Here is a 24,590-nt window from a genome sequence, read left to right on the forward strand (position 1 = left end):
CCTTTCCCCTATCTCTTCCCTCCATGTGTTCCCATGTCTGCCCCAAATTCACCCTGGAGAACTCCCAGAACAACATGGAGGAGAGGGGTGATGGTTTCATCTGACAAGCAGAAATGCTTGCACTGATGGAATGATAATATTAGCACAATACTGAAGTCTTCCCAAAGAGACTTATTTCTGAGTAGACATGTAAGTTAACAGGGAATTCTTAAGTAGTGATTGGTCTTTAGCTCCTTAGGAAAGAAGCCCAAGCCTCTGCAAAGATTTCACATCTTGCATTTGCCATTTCTGTGCAGGAGGGGATCTTTAACATCCACCCACATTTCTTGTGTGGTAATATTTGAAGAAAATTAAGTACTTCTAGGGAACCCACCACAGGAAAGATGTATCCTTGCTGAAAGGAATAAGTCCTTCCCCTAAAGGGGAAGTGGAAATGACAGTTTTTAAGGACTCTAGGGATTCCTGTTACTGTTGCCAAACAACTCACTTATCAATCAGAGCCCTGACTGCACTCATTGGCTTAAAACACTGACAGGTGGGAGCAACCAGGCTAATTCATTTCAGAGAAATCTCTTAGAGGGGACCTGCACATTTTGCTTCATAAATTTATTTCTACGAAGGATAGAGGCTTACTTCTTTAACATGAAAGCTCAGAGTCTGGGTGTGTCAAATGGAGACTTTCATGAATGCCATGGCACCCAGGGGTGTTGGATTGCCAACCTCCGGGATGCAATCTATCAAAATAATTTCATCTGATAGATGAACAGTAACAAGAGGCTAACAGTTAAAAATGGATAATTGACAGCAAATGTTTCAGAAATCTTTATTTAAGAATATTAAACAGTGGTCCAAAGCAAAACAAGCAATCTTTTAAATACATGACTCTAATGCTTATACATGTCATATCATAAAAACGTTATCGGTAGCATTTTCCCAATAATACATTCCTCTTTTTCCTTTTGCAACCCCATCCCTATATATCCACGACAGCTTTCTTTTAAAAAGGGGTGTAGGAGGGATTCAAAATAGAATTTTTGGCCGGACTAGGACAGCCTGATCACCTGCACTGCTGTGTATACGATGGCAGATGGGGAAGAAACTATACTGTCCCTTGAAGCCATTCATTTTCTTTCTGTTTTGTTTTTGTTTTGTTTTTTTGGCAAAGGCTGGCAGAAAGAGCCTGTGAAGTGGGAAAGAGGGAAATGATTGTTTCCCAAGCCATTGTTGCAATATTTGTGTGATTCCCCTTGAGTTTCTTGCTCTGCTGTGCCAGAAAGAGAGAATCCAGAGCAGCGGGTCTCCAACTTTTTCTGTGGGGGCAGGGGCACATTTAGAAATCTGAGATGCTGCTGTGAGCACCACAACATACCCATTTCATAGAAGAAAAACTGGTGCTCCTCAGGACCACCATCAAAAGAAAATGGAAAAAAAATACCTACATCCCCCAGGAAATAGAACACACAGAAAAACAGGCAAACTTCTCAACATACAACCAGAAAAAGCTCCTGTACCTCAGGTTGGTTGTTGTTGTTTTTTAAGGGAGGTGGAGGCATCCTTGGTGAGTGCTAAGAGTTAGGGTGTTTTAGGAAGCTATAGAGCCTATGGGGGCCACATTAGATTTCTCTCTGTTCTTGCACTTCTGTTCTTCTAATGTGGTTCTCTAATCCTCCCCTATAGCACAGACATTTACACTGGTGACCAAGGGGAGAGACCTTCTGTCTGTAACAGATGTGGATGCTTTTGGAGGGGTGGTGGTCTGTTTTTGTACAACCCCACACTCCAAGTCCACATTGCACTGGCAGCCATTTTAGAGGCTGTAGTCTACTGTCATTCAAATTGTTTCCACTCTGTGAAACTGATTTCCAATGACACAACCAGAATGTCATTTCCCTTTTCTTAAGAAGCATGAAAATCTGGGTAAATAAACACTGACATTGCAACTCTATGCATGTCTACTCAGAAGTAAACCGCCCTGAGTTCAACTGCACTTACTTCCAGGGAAGTGTAAGAGGATTGCAGCCTCACTATACCAAAGAATATATAACCTTTCAGAACCTACTCTTTCATCCTACTTATATGGCTAATCTATGTCAAATAAATATTGTGAGTAAATTTGTTCAATATACTGAACTTCACATAGGTTAACTGAAAATCAATCTTATGAAAATTGCCATATGGCAGAGTGTTAAGACACAAGGAGAGGCCATAGCGCTCTCAGCAGGTCCAAGATCTTGTATCTCCAGTCTCAAATCCTGGACAGTGGGGACAATACTCATCACGACAAACTTCTGACTCAGTAGAACGCATTTCCTATGTTCCTAGAGTGGGGAAGTCTATAGCTGTGTATTTACAATGGAGCTGCTGCCTCTGAAATAAGAGACCACGTACAGTTTAGTTTCACCAGCGAAGGCTGGGAGATACCCCCTTTCTGAAGCCTGGAGAGTCACTGCCAATCGGTGTAGACTGAACTCAATGTACTTATGGTCTGACTCAGTACAAGGCTACTATCTATGCTTCCTTAAAGATATTCATCTCAGTTACAGCATCCTATACACAAAAGTCATTTAATATTTTTTTTTTAAACAAACCATTTTGATTAATGATGCAAAAGTGGTGAATGCGCCCCACATCTTGGGCTGTGTACACACACTAACCCATTTGTAGCAGAAAAATGTAGTTTTTTTTTCTCAATCTGGAATTGTTCTTGCTTGTCCCCAACATGCTGCTTTCAGTCTAGATTGAGTCTGGATCCTGCTGTCCACAAGGATGGTTACTTGACACACATTTGAAAACCCTCCCCTAGGTTAGGTTATCCATGCTTTTTTCCTCCCTGCACACACCCCAGATGAACGGAGAAGGGAGTGGTGACTGCTGTCTTGATTGGTGGGGCCATCTATTTCAGGTGGACAAACAGAGGGGGGCAGGGGTTAATGCAGATTCAATCTGCTATGACCTTTTCTTTATAAGAAAACCAGTTTCTCAATAAGGACTCTTAAGGGTCAAATAATAGGCAACAGATCTAGATAGTGTACTTGGTTTTCATGGATTCTAGAATACAATGTCTTGTTTGTGCAGCCACAGCTGTTTGGATGAGTTTTTGATGCCCTTCCATTTTCAAGGTGGATGATGATAATACTTGCTGTATAAATATTTGTTGTGGTTGGTGTTGGATGAGAAATCAAACATTGCTTTGCTGTAAAAACCTTGTCCTGCGCTCCCTTTCTCTTTCATCTTCTTTTCTATATTGCTCTTCTAGTTTTTGTTTTTCAGAGTCCGTACTGTACAAGGTACAATCTGGACATCTTCTGATCTTCTCAAATTGACTAAAATCTGCAACGTACTTCCCATTCGGAGAGAGAGAGACCACAGGCATAAACTCAAAGCCCCAGAAGATCTCCTCTGGGATATATGATGTTCGGCTCTGGCAGACGGCACTTGTTGACTCTACGGTGGCATTCAGGAGGACAACCAGTTCAAACTCTTTTTCTTTCAGGTTTTGGGGTGAAAGGTCTCTTAAAGGGCTGCTCTCATCCAATATGTGGTAAAAAGTCAGAGGTAAAATCAGGAATGGACTCTCTGCTGCAGAGTCAACGTGGAATTTAACAGTCGCTTGGTTAAGCAGAATCCTCTCACCTTCTTTAGTTTCGTAGGACTCGAGAAGCTTTCCTGTCAGCTGGCACTGGATCAAGAGGCTCTTTCTCATGTTTGCCACTCGGATTACAAGGCACAGGTGCCCATTGTGCTTGGAGATGACAGCACAGTGACTGAATTTAATGGTCTCGGCCCTTTTTTTGGGTCTGGCAATTTTGGCCAGGAAAGTCCCCGTGATGAAGATCTCGATCAAGGTGGTGAGAACCAGCTGAGCAACTAAAAGGAAGATGGCATGAGGGCACTCTTCTGTGATGTAACGGAAGCCATAGCCAATGGTCGTCTGCGACTCCAAAGAAAAGAGAAATGCTCCTGTGAGTGACCTCACATGCATGACACAGGGGGCCTGGTTCTGTGGGTGTTTGGTTCCTTCCAAATCTCCATGAAGAAAGGCAATGACATAGTAGATGACTCCAAAAAGAAACCAAGTCATTACAAAGGTAGCAGCAAACAAGGTAAGTTTATATCTCCACTTCATGTCGATGACGGTGGTCCACAGATCCTGAAGATAAAGGAGGTAAATGCCATCGACCTTGTCGATCCTCACGTTGCTGTGGCCACTTTTGGACATCACACGAGGTTTGCTCCTCTTCGACTTAGCAGTGATGTTGCCGTTCACTAGTGGCGCTTGTGACATATTGATCTGGGTGGCTTCCATTGTCAGTGTCTTAGACCTAAATAGATGGGGGAAAATAGTTTTTTAAAAGAACAGCAACAAAGCTATGATAAAACAGACTATATTAAAATCACCAGATTATGATTACATTCCATATTTATGGGCAAAAATCTGCTACACTTTGAAAGTTTCTGGCATCAGCATGCAATGTTGCACCAAGTTAATTTCATAAGCACAAAGTAATATAATTTCCTCTCTGGCATTCATGTCAATATAAATGACTTGAGTCCAGAAAGTAATTTTATCAATTCAGTCCTACATTGTATTAAAGTATTTCTCATATTTATTATTATGGAAAGAAGACAGGCCTCTCTTTTTAAAAAACAATAACAACATTAATTTACTGAATGTGATCCACTCAGGAGACAAATATTCCATTAACACTAGACCAATTTAGCTATGATTTTCCAAATCAGTTCTGTAATTATGTCTCCCTTAGAAATGCTGGGGGGAAAGATTTTTAAAATAAGCATTTTGATTTCGATTTTCACAAGTCCTCAATGCCTAGCTGTGTTAGAGGGGAAATAAAAGCAAGCAATCTTGCGAATGCCTAGGAAAGAGCGTGAGAAAGAAATATTTGCACCTGAAAGCTCTTCAAGGCTGTTTACATCATAGGCCTCTCCAATTTCAAAGAGTCAGTGGAAAAAACAGGAGGCAATTCACAAATTCAGCTTTCTAGCAATGGGCCCTGCCCTTAGCAAACACAGAAGGGACTGGACCACAAGTTTCTCAAAGTTTGTTTACTGTGAATCCCAGCTCAGTGCAGATGGAGATGAAGTGTGCCTCTGTCCAGGACTGAACAAAGCACACAAAAAGCAGGAGGTGCCTGTCTTTGCCAGCTTGATGGGACAAAAAAAGACACGGCTTCCACGACCAGACAGTGGTTACGCAGCACAAGGCCAGAGCAAGTTAGCAGGAGTTTCCAATAACAAAACTTCCTGTGCTTAAATCCCCCCCCAAAAAAAACCCCATGCATCCTTTGTACTCTGGCAATTCATGCAGCTAGTATTGTTTTGTTCCATTGTTTGGCTTCAAGAGAGAACTTTAATAAGTGATTCATTTTTATGAACCACAGGAGAGAGAGAGAGAAATACTTCTCCCTTGTAACTCCTTAAAAGAACATTTCTGGAAATCAACGTACTTGTAGTAGACATGTGTGCCAACCCAGGATAACAATGTAATTATTCACTAATGCAACTTTCCTGTTTTGTCAGTAAAAGAATATTTATGTTTACACCCATAACTGAGTAACTGCTGGCAGGCTGAAGGTAAATTTGTGTTTATTTTTATTTCCTTAACCAGCTCACATATGACAACTCTTGAAAGCTCTAAAGGAGAAGGGGGAAAACACCAAGGATCCCAGTAAAAGAATTTTTGTGTGACAGTAAAAACAGCGCACACACACCCCACACACACACTGCAACATGTCCGGAGGAAAAAGACAAAGTCCTGATGATGTGAGCAAGAACAATAAAGAGAGGAGGAGGGGCAGTCCATGAGAAAATGTGCTTTAGTTTCAACGGACTAACAACTGGAACATGGGCAGGAGGAAATGCAGCTTAGGTAATGGCATACAAATCCCAACCCGGAAAACCATTTGAGAAGAAATGCATGGTACTTGTTCACAACCTTTGGACAAGAAAATTTATTGTTTGGTTTTTTTAACCAACGGACAGAGAACTGTACCAGATTTTCTCTCAGCTCCCCAAGGTTTGATCTTCATCCTGCAGCTTGTTACTTTCTCTCTGACGTACAAATGGAGCTTGGGTGTGAGTCACCCATACTTGCCACTGGGAGAAGGTGGTAAATTCATTTACACAAGTAGGAAATGAATGGAAAAGCCCTTGTGTTGTTGACCAGAATGGGGGTGGAGAAGCTCCATCTGCAAAACAGAGTCCGTGAACCCATAAGGAATTGTTGAACTGAGCCACCTATAGTCACGCATGGGCAAGAATTAATTTGCCAAGGTAACTAATCCTCATTTCTTCTTTTAACATACTGCCCTTTTGGGTGTTGGCAGTCCAGCGTGCAAAAACATGACTCAGGAATTACAAGAAATCAAGCAGCTCCTGCCCCAACAGGAGTGCGTAAATCCACTAATGAAGAGGGTTGCAGCTGACCTCTCAAAACTGAATTCCTTCCTAGTTAACAGATCATGGAAATAAGCAACCTTCTGGCCTAGTCAATTTCACACCTCAAGTATTGGAGGTGGAGGTGGTGAGAGACAGCCAGAAGGCTAGACTAACTATGTACAGTGGTACCTCTGGTTACGAACGCTTCAGGTTATGAACGCATTCGACAGGCTGGTACTTAACTTTAGAGCCCTAAATAGCTTAGAACCCAAATATCTAAAAGAGGACCTTGCATACCAGCCAGCCCATGCCATAAGATCTTCAGTGGAGGTCCTTCTCCAAGTACTGTCCTTAGCTCAGATGCATTATGTAAGCACTAAGAAGAGGGTCATTCATTCATTCCATTATCTGCAATAGTGCCCCAGCTCTAGAATTCCCTCCCCAGAGAATTCCTTCCTGGTGCCAACATGACAATGACTTAAAACACTTTGATTTGCTTAGGCATTATAAAGCATGATATTGCTTTAGTCTGACTTTAGCTGCTATAAGCTTTTGATGCCTCCCAGTCTGTAATTGTTTGATGAACTTATGCTTTATTGAAGAGCTTTCTATAAACTTTTCATGTTGGTGACACACTTTTTAGACATGCATCATTTCACAACACTGTAATTCATTTTTACTAGCAAACCAGAGATTAAACTAACCCCTTTCCAGCCCCGGGAGGAGCATAGGTAGTGTTCGTGCAACCAGAGGCGGAGCTAGCTTCTCTGGCCCCCGGAGCACCACACATGCTGTGCCCCCCGGGGCGGGGCTAGCCGCCCACGGCAAGCGGTGAGCGTCCCAGGGGGGCAGGGGGGCGATGTCACCCCCCTCAGGGATGACACCCAGGGCAGACCGCTTCTACCGCACCCCCTTCTTCCGCCAGTGCACACCCACACCTACACTGACGTGTCACGACACACAGTTTGGAAAGCTCTTGCTTATTGTATTTTCATTTTTTAAGTAATGTTTATTAAAAACCATCCTGGAATCCAATGGTTGAATGGCAGTCTAGAAATCTACAAGAAAGAAATGAACAAACAGACCTGGAACTAGAATGCAGATTAAAGACAAAATATCTTGCACTGTATGTTCCAGGGAAACAAGATGGGGAAAGAGATGTGGTGGGCACATCCAAGTCAGCCATTTCCAACCTGGTGCCCTACATATGTTGTTGAACTACAGCTCCCATCAACATGGTCAATGGTCAGGGATGCTGTGAGCTGAATTCCAGCAACATCTGGAGGGCACCAGGTTGGGGAATGCTGCCCCCAAATGGTTGGTGGAACACCTTAACCCTGAGGCAGTGTCTGAGTGAGGCAGTTGAAAATGTTTTTTAGGCAATCCTCAAGCAAACACACAACAGCCAGCCGAAAGAATGGACAATAGAAACACAGGAGCTGCCTTATACCGAATTAGACTATTGGTTCATCTAGCTCAGAACTGTCTACACTGACTGGCAGCAATTTTCCAGGGTTTCAGACAAGAGGCATTCCCATCCCAACCTAGAGATGTCATGGATGGAGACTGGTACCTTCTGCATGCAGAGTAAATGTTACAGCAGCCTTTCTCAACCTGTGGGTCCCCAGATGTTGTTGGACCACAACTGCCATCACCCCGAGCTAGCAAGGCCAGAGCTCAGGGATGATGGGAGTTGTAGTCCAACAACATCTGGGGACCCACAGGTTGAGAACCACTGTGCTACAGCCTTTATGGATTAGATCTTGGCTTCTTAGCCTACATCCAGTCCATCATTGCACTCACATGTCAGGCTACAAGAACATGTCCCCATCCAATGTCCCCCCTATCCAAATGATAATAATAACTTATTATTTATACCCTGCCCAGCTGGCTGGGTTTCCCCAGCCACTCCAGGCAGCTCCCAACAGAATGTTAAAAATGTGATAAAACATCAAATATATTGCTGATATAATTTTCCCTTTTCCTCCTCAGCTTACACAGAGTCCTCCTGCTTCCTTATTTCGCCCCTCCATCTCCATCTATTGACTCTTAAGAACACAAGACAAGGTAGCTTGATCAGGCCAATGGTCCAACACCCTGTTCTCACAGTGGCCAACCAGATGCCTGGGGGAAACCCACAAGCAGAGCATTAGCAGAAGAGTCTTCTGCCCACCTGTGACTCCCAGCAGCTGGAATGCAGAAGCATGCTGCCTCTGACGGTGGAGGCGGAACATAACTTCATGGCTAGTAGCCACTGATAGCCTGGTCCTCCATGAATTTGTCTAATCTTTTGATGGCCATCGCTGCCTCCAGTGGGAGTGAGTTCCACAGTTTAAACTATGCACAGTGCAAATAAGCACTTCCTTTTATCTGTCCTCAATCTTCCAGCTTCGTGGGATGTGCATGAATCCCTGTGCCACGAGAGAGGGAGGAAAGCTTTTCTCTATTGCTTTCTCCATGCAGTGCATACTTTTATAAACTTCTACCAGGTTATCTCTTGCTTGTTACTTTTCTCTAACCTAAAAAGTCCCAAATGGTGCAGCTGTTCCTCGCAAGGGAGTCGCTCTGTCCCCTTGACTGTCCTTTTCAGACCCTTTTCCAACTCTATCCTTTTTGAGGTGAGGGAATCAGAACATAGCATTCCAAGAGCGGCTGCACCACAGATTTGGAAAACAGCATTATGATATGAACAGTTACATTTTCAATTCCATGGCATGGAATTTGCCTATTTTGGCAACTCCGGTATGCATCAGAATCTCCTGAAGCAAGTCTAAAAGAAAGTGCACACATGCACACATCACAAGAGAAGAAATCCCCCCTCCAGCCATTAAACATGTCTAAGTATTATTATTATTATTATTATTATTATTATTATTATTATTATTATTATTATTATTATTTGAAGTCTTACATTGCCTTGGGGTGATAAGCCTCTGAAGAAGAAGAAGAAGAAGAAGAAAGGAACTCTAGACTTTGGGAGCAACCCACAAGCATGCCTTTCAATTTGCCCTCATGGCTTGACCTGTGGTTCTCAATGTTATCAGGCCCTCATGACCAATTTAGTTGGGACACAGGGCAGGCTTTTAGGGCCTTCAGTGTCTAATGAGCCCACATTCACCTCTGGCACATCAGAGTGAGGATTAAGCTGTGAATTTCCAAAACAATGCAAAGCATTTTCCCAGGATTGTGCCTGGGGTGAAGGCGCTCCAGGCTCTCTCTTACACAGTTCAACACCCCAAGCATCAGCCTGCCCCTGTACAGAAGGGCCGCAGCCTCACTCTTGGCCACTGTCCCCTTGGCTCCAGTGATTTTGCCATTTTTCTCGCTGTGTGTCAAGGCAGTGTCTTCTCTATTATCGAGGCTTATAAAGCTCTGCCTTTCTGAATTCCTGACCTGTTAAAGAAGCATTAGAATAGCATCTCACCAGTCCTTGGTGCCTTCCTCTTTCCATTTGTGTTTCTTTATTAGGTAACATTCACGTATCCACTTTAGTCACTTCCTTTCTTATCCTGGAATGGATCCCATCCGATCCTGGCTTCCCCCCACCCCACCCCAACTTCCTGCATTCTGTTTCTTTCATCATCTCTCTTCTCATGTGATCCTGAATTCCTGTTGTTTATATCCTTAAAGCCCACAGAAATCCATGGAGGTTTATTTTTTCTCTTGGCAGAAGTATCCCCCCTCCCCTTTTCCTCTGCCATGCTTGTCAGAATAGGGGCTGGTTGCCACAAGGGGCCATTGGATACTCAATTTTGTTGCAATGGTGGGACCCGCACTAGGAAAAGACCCTGAGGCAAGCAGTAAACTTATCCTCAAAGGCTAGTTGCGTCCCCACCTCCTCCCTCCAAGCTTGACTGACTTCTGCCTGGAAGCATGAAAGATTGCATTCTTTCCAAACCTCTGCTTTGTTTATTCCAATATTCTCTGTCGTAAGACTGGATATTCCAGTTAACTCGCAGAAATGTGCCGTCCACTTTCTTAGCCCTGTCAATGTCACTTGATGTACAGTGGGGCCAATGAGCTCTCTAGCCCAATTTTGAACTGAGATGAAAAATGTTTCCTTTTGCCACATCAGTCATCAAATGCTCCCCTGCTTTTCTGCTGTGACACAGAACTAAAATAAAAGAATGGATATCTCTTTTCCATTGCCATCTCATATGATGGGTACGGGATAAATAAATGATCTATTTGTGGGGAAGATTTCCATGAAAATTGTGAAGTTGAGGTAGGACAGAGATCGCAATAAAATAGATGCCTCTATATCCCTGGAAGATATGGGCAGGGCAGTGGTGAGGCTGGATTATTTTGTACTCTGGACTTAATGGTCTTATGATGGTGCTGGTTAGAGCTATAAACAGCCATGCAAAGCCAACAATTATCAATTCTCTTCCCACACCATCATTCCATATTTTACAACTGATATGTTCGGAGAAAGGGAAAGAGCTTGCCAACACTGCTTAACAACAACAACAACAACAACAACAACAACTCTGAGCACGTACAGTTTTGCATTTGAAATGCACTTGCCTCGTAGCACCATCCTGATGATTACAGGAATTGTAGTTTGGCAAGGTGCTGAGAATCCCAATGCTTGCCCTGCCTGTTGTGCACAGAAAAACGATCATAGAATCATTGAGTTGGAAGGGACCCCGGGGGTCATCAAGTCCAACCCCCTACAATGTAGGAATCTTAACTAAAGCATCCATGACAGATGGCTATCCAACCTCTGCTTAAAAACCTCCAATGAAGGAGAGTACACAACCTCTCAAGAGAGTCTGTTCCACTGTCAAACAGCTCTTGGGGTGACATACAGTGGTACCTCGGGTTAAGTACTTAATTCGATCCAGAGTTCCGTACTTAACCTGAAACTGTTCTTAACCTGAAGCACCACTTTAGCTAATGGGACCTCCTGCTGCTGCTGCGCCGCCGGAGCACAATTTCTGTTCTCATCCTGAAGCAAAGTTCTTAACCTGAAGCACTACTTCTGGGTTAGCGGAGTCTGTAACCTGAAGTGTATGTAACCTGAAGCGTATGTAACCCGAGATACTACTGTATACTAGTTTACGGCTGGTGTGTCCATATTTCTTTGAGCAACATTTTGCGGTCTGTGGCTCAGTTACTTGTGTCACCCATGTCTTACTAACACAAATGTTTGTGGCAAGTACTAGCTAATCTTAATCAACAGATAAACTTCCATGTTTTAAAATACCTTCGGCATTTAAAATAGCTGTGCTTCCATATAAATATATTCCAATTACACATTTGCCAAAAAACAACAACAACAGTTTAACCTCTTGGATATCAAAGAATGTTCATATAGTTCTGTTTAGATCCTTCTTTTGGATAGAAGGTTGGTATATCAAACAATATCTTATGCCTTCATGGAGACTTTATGGACAAAGCGTTCAGCAAATCTAACAAACTATTTATTTTAAGAGACATCTCAATTGATTTGTGTTAGATGTATGAGTGGGCAAAGCTTTTAGGATTACTGCCACAATCCATGCAACAGTGAAAGGCTTGCAAATTGCTATTGTTATTTAGTGACCAAAGAGTAGGCTGTATTACATTTGATGTTGGTTGACCAGGATTGTTTTTTCATGGAAATCAAAACCATTTTAAAATGCAGTGACTCTTACATCTGCTATTTTGTTTAGCAGCAGGAGTTCTAACAAAGCTGCTGGAATAGAGACAGCACCTTACACAAAGAATCCCCCATTCCCTGCTGCGAGCAGACGATTTTTTTTTTACTTTTTTTTTTTTACGTTTTATTTTATGAATGACGTTTCCGGAGTTGCAACATTCTCAGGCCTTTTGCTTCTCTCTTGCCAACTTCCTTGAATTCGGACACCCTCACAGTGGATCTTCATTAGCACAGCTTGACATCCAAAACAGAGTTCAGTGATTTTCCACTTCTCCCTCTCTCACACCCTTGCCCCAGTTCATGCTGTGTGAATATTACCTGCATTTTTAAGACAGAGTGTTTCTACAGATATTAGCACACTGAAGAGCTAAACTTTCCATTCCTACAGCTCCACGTGCCAGATCTGAACTGCAGGTCACCAGAGATTTTATCATCTGCCCATGCAAAAACAACACTGAGCATTTCAGCTCTGTATCAATTTACATCTTCAAAGTGCTAAGCAAACATTAATTAATCCTAACCACAGTCCTGCAGAGAAGGCAAGTATCTATACCCCCATTTTACTTACATAGGAGGAAAGGAGCCTAGCCATATGCAGATCCCTGTAATGACTGGCTAGCGAGCCAAGAACAAAACTCAGGCATCACTCCCAGCCTTTCGCTTTCTTGCAGTGCTCTAGTTTCAAGTTTCCCCTTTCCCCTTGATTTTTGATGGGCCTCCTGCCTGGCATTACTTTCTCCATACTCTAATCTCTCTTTTCTTTTCAATGTCTGCACAGACTCCTGCTTATTAATTAAGAGTGACACAGAGACAAGTGCCTTGTCCTGCTACCCCCCAGTCTGGTGATCTGTTAAGCTCAGCATAGTCATTCTCCTGTCAATTAAAACAGCTTGCCCAGAATAGTTGGTCTTTTCTACTGCTATCTCTCGGCTTCTTCACATGATGCAGCAATCCATGACATCATGGAGCTCTCTGTGTGCATGAAGGCTCATTTGTTTATCGTTCTTAAAAAGCATATAGGGTAGCTATCACTGCTACAGAGAATAAGGCCCCCGTCTGCACTATATATTTAAGGCAGTATTGTACTACCATAAGCAGTCGTGGGAAACTGTAGAATCCCAGGAAGTGTAGTTTGGTAAGGGTTCTCAGAGTTCCCTGGGAAGAGGGATTCACCGTTAAACCACTCTGGGAATTGTAGCTCTGTGAGGAGAACAGTGGTCTCCTAACACTCCCCAACAAACTATAGTTTCCAGGATTCTTTGGGGAAAACATCACATTAACAATATTCCAGCTGTTAATATGAAACCAACGCAGTATGGGCTATGTATGGAAAGTTATTACAAGTTGTGTGCCAAGAGGAATAATCCCAGGCTTAACCCTGCATAACTTGGACCTACAGATTTATGCTGCACATCACCCTAAACTGTATTGTTATAAATAATACTATTAATCACCGCTTGATAATACTATAGGCATGTATAAGTAGCACATACTTGTTTGGCTTAATATCTAAACAGTGTGCCAATCACACACACACACACACAGGAGACATTCCTGTCTTTTTATAGCACTTAGTTATTAATGAATACATTTCATGCTCCAGGACATTTTTGCCAATGGCAGGTATGGGCTAGAATGGATCCAGGAGTTCACTGGATTCCTGGTTTACCATCCAAAAATGGAACAAACATTGCATCATTGAGGGAGTTGTTATTTTAATGTGGATTCCCGGACTATTCAATCAATTTCAACTGCATTCAGTGGGACTTCCCAAAATTGTCTCATTGTTTTATTTCATATGCTGGCCAGCCTAGCAGATTCTTGAATCCAGACATGTATTTCAATAATTTTAGCACAATTTTGTTTTGTAGCTTTGTTGTAGATAGTATGGCATGTTCTGCAATGATTAATCTCCCAGAGAGACTCTTCATTAATGAACTATAATTCATTATTTTGCCAGATCTGTTGGGCTTAGGGATGAGACAGACATTCAGTATTGTTTTGTATTTAAATGTGAACTTACCTCGTTTGCACTTTCTGCAACAATATGTGAGGCAAAACACAGCTATACTTCCAAATACACCCTTCTCATTTTATGGTGCAGTTCATCAAGCAAAAAATTACAAACTAGAGGGGAATGTGCATAAAAATTCATATTAGTGAAAATATCATTATAATGCTTTATAGGAGGGGAAATTGCTTCCAAAAATGTATGTATTAGACCAAAATGTATAAAACACATACTAAGAGGCTGATGAATTTTCATGAGAACAAAAAAATTAAAAAAATTGAATTCACACTGTGACCTAGAAATGTGGTGAATGGAAGGTAAGACTAGAAGACTAAGAAAATTGACAGATGGGGACCATCCTTAGAATGGCCACCCTGAGTTATAGAAAATACAGTACAATTTTGGTGGGCTGCTACTTTTCATGTGTATGTGTCAAATTTCATTAAGTCTTTGTTTCTCTCTATATCAGCACTGCTTCAGCATTTTAAAAGGATGCAGACATATGGCAGGGGCTCAAAAATATCACAAGCAAAGAAAGGAGGGAAAACTTTTACCCTCTTTAGCACACAATTTTACATCCTGCAGTTAACGTTCATTGAATTGGTTTTTGACTTCAAAACATATGAGCCATATAAAGCAGTGCTTTTTGATAATGAGTTCCGATAACAAGTTTATGATTACTTCTGAATTGCACTATAGCGGTAACACCCATAAAGGAAAAGTCATTGTAAAGTGAGGGCCTTATTGTACACATGAAATTAAGAGTACTGCAAATATAGTACAGTGGTACCTCGGGTTAAGTACTTAATTCGTTCCGGAGTTCCGTTCTTAACCTGAAACTGTTCTTAACCTGAAGCTCCACTTTAGCTAATGGGGCCTCCTGCTGTTGCTGCGCCGCCGGGGCACGATTTCTGTTCTCATCCTGAAGCAAAGTTCTTAACCCGAGGCACTATTTCTGGGTTAGTGGAGTCTGTAACCTGAAGCGTATGTAACCCGAGGTACCACTGTAGTGAAATAGAACTTTGCTAAGCAGATTCACTGGAATGCTTTGTTTCATTAAATCTGGGGCACTTTTCCTTTCCCCTCAAGCTCACAGGTTTTCAATCATAGAATTGGAGAGTTGGAAGGGACCCCAAGGGTCTTCTAGTCCAGCCCCCAGCAATGCCGGCATTACATTTGCATTAGACACTTCTTACACCAGTTTTAGTAGTCTGTGCATTCATTCCTGAGACTAGTCTTCACATCAAGATTTCACGCACATCAGAAAGGCATCTATTTTCTTCTGCACTGCCTGTCAGCTGCAATCTCAGTTGCAACTTCAGGCTAAACTATATATAGTATCAGTGGGGATGCACCAATATCACTGGATCCACAGTGCCCAAAAGTTTCAGTAACTGTTACAACAACCTTTCAAGATCAGAAATTATCATTATCCCCATTTTGCAGATGGAGAGGATAGCTGAGGCAGAAGTTTGGCTGATCTACCCAGGGAGCTTGCTATTAAGGTGACAATTGAACTGGGGGGTTAATGAAGACAATCCTCTTACAGCACAATCCAGTGCATGTTTACTCAGAAGCAAATGCCAATGTGTACAACAGAGCTTACTTCCAGGTAAGTGTGCATAAGAACGCAGCCATTATCTATAATGCTATAATGACCCCAAAATCTATGCTGTTTTAGTGCACACCTGCCCTTGTGTCTAATTCTGCACATATATGCCAGCACTAGTTGGTAGGATCAAGCTGTTTCAGTTGCAATCCATCCAATTCCACACCCTCCCACTTCTATTCCCCACTAGTTCCCCAGATCACATTCTACTGTGGCTAATATCCAACCCAGGATGGTTGTTCCTATGCCTCTGCTTAACCTTCTGTGTTTATAGCTTTGTTGATAATCTCAAAGCTATCACTTTCTCTACTTTACACAGTCAGCCAATCCCCAGTAGTCTTAGTCATAGGACTCTCCCCTTGGTCCTCAAACTCAAGACTAGCTGCCCTTACATAACAAACCCATGAAGTAGATGTTTTATGCAGGAGGAATTAAGGCACAATGAGTTGTTCAAGCCCACCAGGAATTTCACCCTTCAGACCACAGTGTTTTGAATTTTTATGTGTTATGTGAAGGCCACAACAAGGTCTGTATTTCAGCCAGAAGTCATCAGTGGCTGAGCTTCCCCTGGCAAGATACACAAAACAAAATTGATGAAATGGATCCCAGTCCAGAGAAGGTTAACCATGACTAAGTCCCACAGTTGGGTTTCAGTTGGTTACGATAAGATAATTTGTCCGCTGATTTCACTGAGACTTGAGCATTATTAACTTTATCTAGATTGGAGCCATTGCCTCTGAGCACAGCAGCTCCTCAGGGTGAGGTCAATGGCAAGGCATCCATGATATATGGAGTGGTATATTAGCCTTGGCACACTTTTGGAAATTAACTAGTAGCCACAGCTCTCCAAACTAGGAGATTCCTAGAACATAGGATTATTCCACACATGGCATCGTCCTTGCAAATCTGTATATCACCATGTATCTCAATTTCCTTGCAATCCTGGGGCCTTTCATCTTGAGCTATTTATTTCACCATGGAAATGTGCAGCTGTTGGCATTTGCCCTTAAAGTCAGCAAATTGCCATATGGTTGTGCAGGTGTCACAGTCACCTTGAACAATTGCCTGTGACATGAATGATGCCACATTGGCCATCTTACTGATAGAAGAGGAGTTTTCCAGTTAAAGCAACTACCTAGAGGAATGGTGGATTTTCTTCCTCTGAAGGTCTTCAAGCTGGACTACCATCTCTATGGGGTGATCTAGCTCCGGATTTCCTGCAGCAAGCAGCAGGTTACATTAGCTGTCCTACAAGGCCCTGTCCAACCTTTTGATTTAAGCAACACCACTCTCTCCCCATGCCAGTTCCATTTTTATGTTATTTATTATTTGTAAAACTTTGGAGCTGAGCATCCTTGCCGCTGTCCCCAGCAGAGACACACACACCAATTGCACCTTTCATGCAGGGGTCTGTTCACCTAAATACTAAAAAGCAGCAAAGCCCCACCACTTTGCAAACATTCTTTTCTTCTTCTTGCAGCACAATTCAATGCAAGCTTACTCAGAAGTAGACTCTGTACAACGTGCTCCTTAGAAATAGTGCTTGGCATTTCTAAGTAGCCACAGTTATAGGAAGTGTGCACCTCCTCTCCACTTTTAAAAATACATATATCATAATGAAGTCTGTTTGAATATTGTGGATTTTGGCTTTATACTTTGTTGGTTTTTGATTCCTAGGTTGCTTCTAGATAACCTGCTTAATGTGCACCCATCCTGATTTGTTTGTGGAGAGATTAAACAATGCTGTATCAAGCATGTATTATGTTGGCCTACACCACTTTCCTTATTGCAAAAAGTCCAATCATTTGTGGAAGCAGGTTTGTTTTGCAACAACTCCCAATCCACAATCTGAATATGCCTGTTTGTGACCAAATGCCATTAAAAATAATGACAACATCCATCTGTCAATCTATCTATCCACACACACATACACATTGTGGTGGAGCAAACCACACATCTCTTCTGTGAATGAAAGCTTGTGAGGATATTGCCCAGAGGCTAAAAGAAAAAGAAGAACCATGGGAGATATGTTCACTAGCTAAGCCCTTCTGAAATATTTTGGAGATAGGAAAGTCCTTCTTCACTATGGAGGTATGGAGGCATCGATTTCTGTCCCATTCTGTGTTCCTCACAATCAGCACTTGTTTCATCTCTCCACAATTTGGCTTCTGCTAAAACCTTCCTTTTTTGTATTTCTAACTGCTATAGACAAAACTAACATAATAAATTATGTAATTAATTATGCAATTAATTTCAATGCATATCAGTGGAAGGGAAACATCAAAAACAGTTATAGCAAATCCTGCTACATGATTGCTTACATGATTTCCATTCCTGACCTTGGGTGAACATGCGAATTTGGACCATTTCTGCTCCCATGTCCATTTATTGAATTCTCTGACATCCCTACTCTTCACACACTTATCTTGAAACACACCCAAAGCATAAATACTCTACATTTAAAAAAACAACAGGGTTGTACCTTGGCATGGCTTTTAATTGAAAGAGAGACATTCAGTCCCTTTGTATTTTTAAGAGAAGCTTTCCCAGTTCACGAGGCTAAACACACCCCTGTGCTAAGCACATAAAAAATATGAAAATGTTTGCATTCATTTAACACATACACTAAATACAAAGAAACCATGGAATGAATTGCTGTTTATGTACACAAAGGAAAGGGAATGATTAACAATCAGCTGAAATAAACTTTGGTGTAGATTGTTAAAGCTTCAGCATGGGGCCTACACAAAATCTTTGGCTGGTACCCCTATCACTCACGACCACGGCTCATTGCTGGCTCTCAATTTGGGAAAGCCTTTGGTCCTTTGGGCAAGGCCCCTTTTGACGCAGGCCTACCTCCTCCTTGCTGCCATTGTCACCTGCTGTTGCTCTCCTTGCCAATGCTGCCTTCTTGTTTGCCAAGGAGAAAACTAGCGAGCTAGTGAGCAGTGGCAGTGGCTGCTTCCTCCTCCTTACTGCACTTGTTCATCCTCTCTGGAACAACAAAGGAGAAAGTGGCAACAGTGAGGAGAAGGAACAGGAGCTAATGGGGTCTTTGCAGTGTGACATCTCTTCAAACCGCTGGATACCAGCAGGTGCCTAAATACGTCAATCTCTGACACCAGCCTTGCCTCAGTCAAGAGAACTGCAGGTGCTCAAATGCACACGCAACACATGCAAACACTGACTGGCCAATTCATTTCAAAGGAAGAACCTGAACAATATGTGTGTATTTTTATGCATGCACATATTTATGGATGCTGCTTCTGAAAGCAGTGAATCAGAGTCCAAACCAAATCTTGTAACACGCACATGCACACACACACACGGGTTGAATTGCATTTTTAAGAGATTTTTTAAAAACTATTTAAATGTGATTTTTTATTGGGGGGGGGGGTTGAAAAGAAAAGAAAAGAAAACAGTACAGCTTAATGCAGAAACAGGACGGAATGGACTTAAGATTGAACACTTCCAAAAGTGTCACTGACCAGAAACAGACTGATTCATCCATTCCCATTTCCAATATATAAAAAAAATTCTGTTTACACATTCAACTGGAGTCTATAGCTTTCCTCCCTCCTTCTAAGAATTAGTACAGCTTTGGGGATCCATTAATATAACTGAGCTTGACAAATGTCCATGGTGCTTTCCTAGGACAAAAATCAGCTTGTCTTCTAGCAAAAATTCCATGATCCGTTTCTAGATTATTCTTACATATATATATTTTCTCACCAATCTATGTATGTGGTCAATTTATAGTTTAAAATACTTTTTCACACGCACACCCATATATGTTTTCCACTGAAGTCTGTGCTTTTTCCGAGACCCACCCAAATTCCAGTACTTGGCTGGCGAATGTGCCAAGTTTTCTTGCTCTCTATGCAACAAATGGAAAAAAAAATGCCCCCCTTTTTTCCATTTCTGCACATTCTTGGAGAAAGGAAGGAAAGTGCTCCAGAGGAATTTGGTCCTACCTGTTGTTTCAAATGTGAAACATGAAAGCGTCTCAGAGCAAGTAGCCTAGTGCCTGCAAGTGAAACTGTGTTCTACAAGAATCACTGAGATTGAGTATGATTTCCAGAAATAAGCAGAGGAGAGTGACCATGTTTCAAAAGAATTATAAAACAAGAAGAATGCAAGATGCCATGATTCTTTGTTCCAGTTCAATACTATGTCAATGAGTCCCTTGAATTCATTGATGTTTTATGAGGGAGGTGAAAACATCAAAGCTCAACAGGGAAAACTATTGAGTTTTCCATAATGAAATGATAGCTTTCAGCTGCAGCTTCACATCCTTTCTTTAATGAAAAGCAAGTTAATAGATTTCAGCATTTCATGAAAGGCAGAGAGTTTGGCTGTCTTTTCCTTATGCTTATGCTTGAAGCATAGGAGACAAGGGATGAATTTGTGGAAGCTGAGTTGAAGGAGCCCACATACTGGCACTGTTTTCAGATGATAACTCCTCCTTTACCTCCTGAATGGCTTTGACTTTCCAGACCAGCATGCTTGACAAGTGACCAGCCCACTGACAATGATGATGTTCCTTCTCGGCATGGACACTGCCTGCTGCTGCATGCTAGCTTGCATTGTGAGCTTACCTAAATCTCTTTCTCACTTCTGGAAGATGTAACCAGCATGTCAGGGAAATATAACAAAGAAAGAGCCCCAGAGGCTTCCAGCACTGCTCTAACCCATACTTCCCCCTATTTTCAAAGTCCAGAAGCCTTCTGGAGCTAAAATGGCATCCACTTGAGGGAGTTATCAGCCCACAAGAGGGAACCCCAAAGTTTGCTGGAGTACAACTTTATTTGGGTGCGGGCCATTTCTATGAGGATTGAGCATGGCCACATAATGCTGACCAGCTCTTGGTTGGAGGGAGAGATGGAATGGAAATAAGGCTGCAGTCCTATCTGGCTGTAGGCCCCATTAAATTCAATAGGTCTTACTTCCACTCAAAGCAGGAAACATGCTCCAGAGCAAATAGAAAAAGTTGGCTGGAGGTGCCAGGGGATAAATGGAGCATATTTATAGATGACCTTGAAGTTCTCGCTTAGATTAGGACAGGTGTAGCGTTTTTTTCCAGGACAGAGAGAACATAGAATCAAGTGCAGGAATACCAGAAAAGACCGTTAGGCTATAGGGAGCCAATAGGTTGGGGACAAATCATGGCTTAGGGTAGAGAGGGGACACACACATGGCTACACACCTATCAAAGAAACAAGGCAAAGCAGGCTGAGGAAAACAGACAGAGAGTGAGAGGCAAAATAACTTACACTCAGCAAAACGTGCGCCCAGCTAACCAGCAGCCTCTTCCTGCTTCTTTTTCAGGGGCTGGTGGATGGGGGAGAGGGAAATACCAGCAAATGCTGTCAGAGCCATCAAATAAAATTAGTTCCACCAGGTCTCATTCTACATCCTAAGAAGAGTTGAGTCATCCTTTTGCTCTATTTTGTGTTATACTACTGTTACTCTGTGTACGGTGATGCTTCCTAAAGAGCTGCAGATTGTTGCCATAGGAGGCAGGAATACCTCTTTGACCTCCCAGTCTATGTGCAGATGGAGTCAGTGTGTTTATTCCCTCTTCTGAGCCACATAACAGAGTGTGCCCCCTCCCCTGCATATCTGATGTCGGGTAGGACTGCTGACCAATTTTGGGCCAGGGACAGCAGGATCCTGCACATCTCGGAAATGTAAGGCTTCCCCTAGGGAAGTTTTGCTAGTCTTCTGGGATAATATGTGGCATCTTCTTTGCTTTTCTTGCTCCACTTTTGTCCTCCAGAGCCCAAAACAAGGCAGCAATGCCCACTCAGTGTTCCTGCTGTTGTTTTAGTTCAAACTGTGCCCATCTAGTTCAGCTTAGCTCTGATTAATGTAATGGGAAGGAAGGGTTGGGTCTCTATAACAGCAGAGACACCCCCCCCCATTCTATGCTGCAGATACAATTCAAATCACCCTTGCCTGTGGTTGTGTGTCAGTGAAGGGCTTGGTTCCAATTATTGCAGAGTTAAATGCATGCTTAACTGTCCTGAAGCATGTGCACAACATCTAAAAATTACGGTAGAGAAAACAATGGAGTCCAGCACAGCCAAAATCCCTTCCATGGATGCGCATCAAAGAAACTTCAGAATGCTTTTAGAAACATAATTTGGGGATTAGGTGGTAGCTGACTATCCTTTGTTATGGAAAGTTTTGCAATGCTACATTTCAAAAGAAGACAAATGAAAACCTCTGCATTATCAATTGCACATAACTTCAGCAAAATGAGGTGGTGTGGTGCTTGTTTATTTACATTTCATGCTATCTTATCTTTATTACTGTTCTTTTACAGTCCTGTCTCTGCTCAAAAGTTCAACAATCTTGAGAACGTCAAACGCTGAGTCCTGAAACGATTGTGCTAAATAATGTAGGACTGTTCACTGTCGCTGAGCAGATTTCTATAATCAGATCCAGGCAATGGTAATGTGACAATCTGAACACATAACTGTGTGTTTCATTGACTTTTCCAGGACTAAAGGAAGGTGGGAACTTACTATGGTGTTTTCCAAGTCACCTGTTGCAACAGAACAACAAATATTAGCCTTTGCCAAATACTTCAGTTATGTACTAAGGCTGATGATGGATATCAGCTGAGTTGAGACTGGTGGGAACAGAACATAAACACTGATATGGCAGTGCAGTTGTGGAAAATAAGCATACAAGGAATGGCCATTAAGATTCTACAAATGATTTCCAAACCTAAATTCAAATACAGTGGTACCTTGGGTTAAGTACTTAATTCATTCCAGAGGTCCGTTCTTAACCTGAAACTGTTCTTAACCTGAAGCACCACTTTAGCTAATGGGGCCTCCTGCTGCTGCCGCGCCACCAGAGCACGATTTCTGTTCTCATCCTGAAGCAAAGTTCTTAACCCGAGGTACTATTTCTGGGTTAGCGGAGTCTGTAACCTGAAGCGTATGTAACCTAAAGTGTATGTAACCCGAGGTACCACTGTACATAAGATGAATTTGATAACTACAGTACCACAGTGTTTTTGTTCTCATACACTGTATGTGGTTCTTGACTGGACAGCATAGGAGCATCCTGAGTTAGTTTATTTGTTGGTTTCCCACTTTGTTCATTGAAGGCTGCAACCTGATACCCACTTACCTGGGAGCAAGCCCATTAAACTCAGTGGAGCTTATCTCTGAGCAGCCATGTATGTTTGTACTGCAAATTTGGTAAATGTGCAGTGATGCATTGAGACCTAACTGACCACTAACCAGTGCTATCCAGGGAATTTTATTTTGACATGTGTTTCAATCATCTGCATGACACAGGAAAAACAAAATGCAACCAATATGTATGAAGATAGGGCTGGCCGGCATTTTATCTTTTCTGTATTAGAAGCAATAGCTGCTGAAATCATCTGTGAGATTATATAGTGCCTTCTTAGGCATCTAGTCATCCTGTCTAACCACCAAACCACATCCAGGCAATGGACTGGTGGTCCACAAGCAGAGAGCAGGTGCCCCGATTTAAGGTGCCTGCAGCACAATATCACTACATCATCTGAGCAAATGAAGCTAAACAAAGCCTTCCCTCAAAGAAAAAAGTCCAACAACAAGCCCACAGTCACCCTCCAAGACATTAGCTAGTTTGACCTGGTGGAAAATTCCTCCCCTGGCCTAAAATATGGGTGTAAGCCTTGAGCAAAAGCCATTCATCAACTTTTTCAAGAGAAGACTTACCTAAGGCTCCACGCTACTGATCTGCCTCTAGCTATAGAGGACCTTGATGCCCTGAAACTCAAGGAACAGTCTAGATCAGTGTTTCCCAACCTTTTTTGGGCAAAGGCACACTTGTTTGATGAAAAAAATCTCGAGGCACACCACCATTACAGCCCCGTGACGTCAGCGCGCAGCGTCACGCCGGGAGGGACGCACAAAAGTGTAAGTTTCAATTTTTTCCCCTCCCCTCCTGTGTAAAGGGGAATGCACTCTGCTAAGTAAAGGCACTTGCCACAGCAGCGTCAACGTCACAGCACCCACCGGCACCCAAGAGAGAAGGGGTCTCAGCAGCCCTTTTGCCAGGAAGAGGAGCAAGAACGAGAGGAGGAGGAGGAAGAGGAAGAGAGTCCCCCCAAAAAAACATTCTCCTTTTGATCTTCCTTATTTGCAATTCCTCATTGCAAAACAGCGGTTGATATACAGCTGATTTTTTTGTTATTACAGTCCCCACCCCCTCACCTAGAAAAACACCACCTGTCAATTTTTTATTATTATTATTATTATTATTATTATTATTATTATTATTATTATTATCATCATTATTATCATTATTATCATTATTATCATTATTATCATTCCCCGCCACTCTGGGAGGCTGAAGCCCTTTAAGGCTTCCTTCTGTCCACTCTCTGTGAATTACCTGCCCGGAGCGGGTTTCGGGGGGGGGGCGCTGCTGCCGGTGTCCTCCCTGTCGAGTCTCGCCTTGCCCGGCGCGTGGCGGCCGCCCTTTCCCACACTCTGCCGGCTGCGCTGCCAAGCACCGCGGCTCGGCCTGTCAGCGTTACCGGGCTCGGCAGGCGGTAATTCCCGAAGAAAGCCGGCGGCGCTTGAAGAGCTGGCAAGCCCTCATTTGCATGTCTGTTTTCCGCAGCCCTTGGAGAGGATTAAGTTCCCTCCTTCCTGCCGGGGAACCTCCAAGCTTTGGGGGTGGGGGGGAGGAGGCAGCAAAGCGAGGCAGGAAGGAGAGCGCGGCTTGGCTCCTCGCCGCCGCCGCCCCGCCTCTCGCCGCCAGACTCGCCCGCCTCCCTCCAGGCAACATCTCGCGGCACACCAGGCAACATCTCGCGGCACACTAGTGTGCCGCGGAACAGTGGTTGGGAAACACTGGTCTAGATAAAGGTAGGAAGTTTTCTCATTGTGATAGAAAGCTTAATTACCAGTAAC

At 42.8% G+C, this 24,590-nt stretch overlaps 1 protein-coding gene across 9 annotated transcripts in view; it reads right to left on the minus strand.

Annotated features, from left to right (window-relative positions):
• Positions 1 to 806: 806 nt before the first annotated feature.
• KCNJ15 (potassium inwardly rectifying channel subfamily J member 15) overlaps positions 807 to 24,590 on the minus strand; it is a 33,599-nt gene continuing 9,815 nt past the window's right edge. For 4 of the 9 annotated variants that reach the window (XM_081198797.1, XM_081198800.1, XM_081198795.1 and 1 more), the window contains one exon: positions 807 to 4,322. In XM_081198797.1, the coding sequence (XP_081054923.1) occupies positions 3,179 to 4,306 (1,128 nt within the window). In that variant the 5' untranslated portion in view covers positions 4,307 to 4,322 and the 3' untranslated portion in view covers positions 807 to 3,178. Of the gene's footprint in view, positions 4,323 to 4,907; positions 7,168 to 9,820; positions 9,901 to 18,516; positions 18,655 to 20,933; positions 20,992 to 24,590 lie in introns of those variants that run through there. The other 5 variants (XM_081198792.1, XM_081198794.1, XM_081198793.1 and 2 more) reach the window with 4 other exon arrangements.

Source organism: Podarcis bocagei (assembly GCF_964188305.1).
Source record: "Podarcis bocagei genome assembly, chromosome: 6".
In the NCBI taxonomy this organism is placed as follows: Eukaryota; Metazoa; Chordata; class Lepidosauria; order Squamata; family Lacertidae; genus Podarcis; species Podarcis bocagei.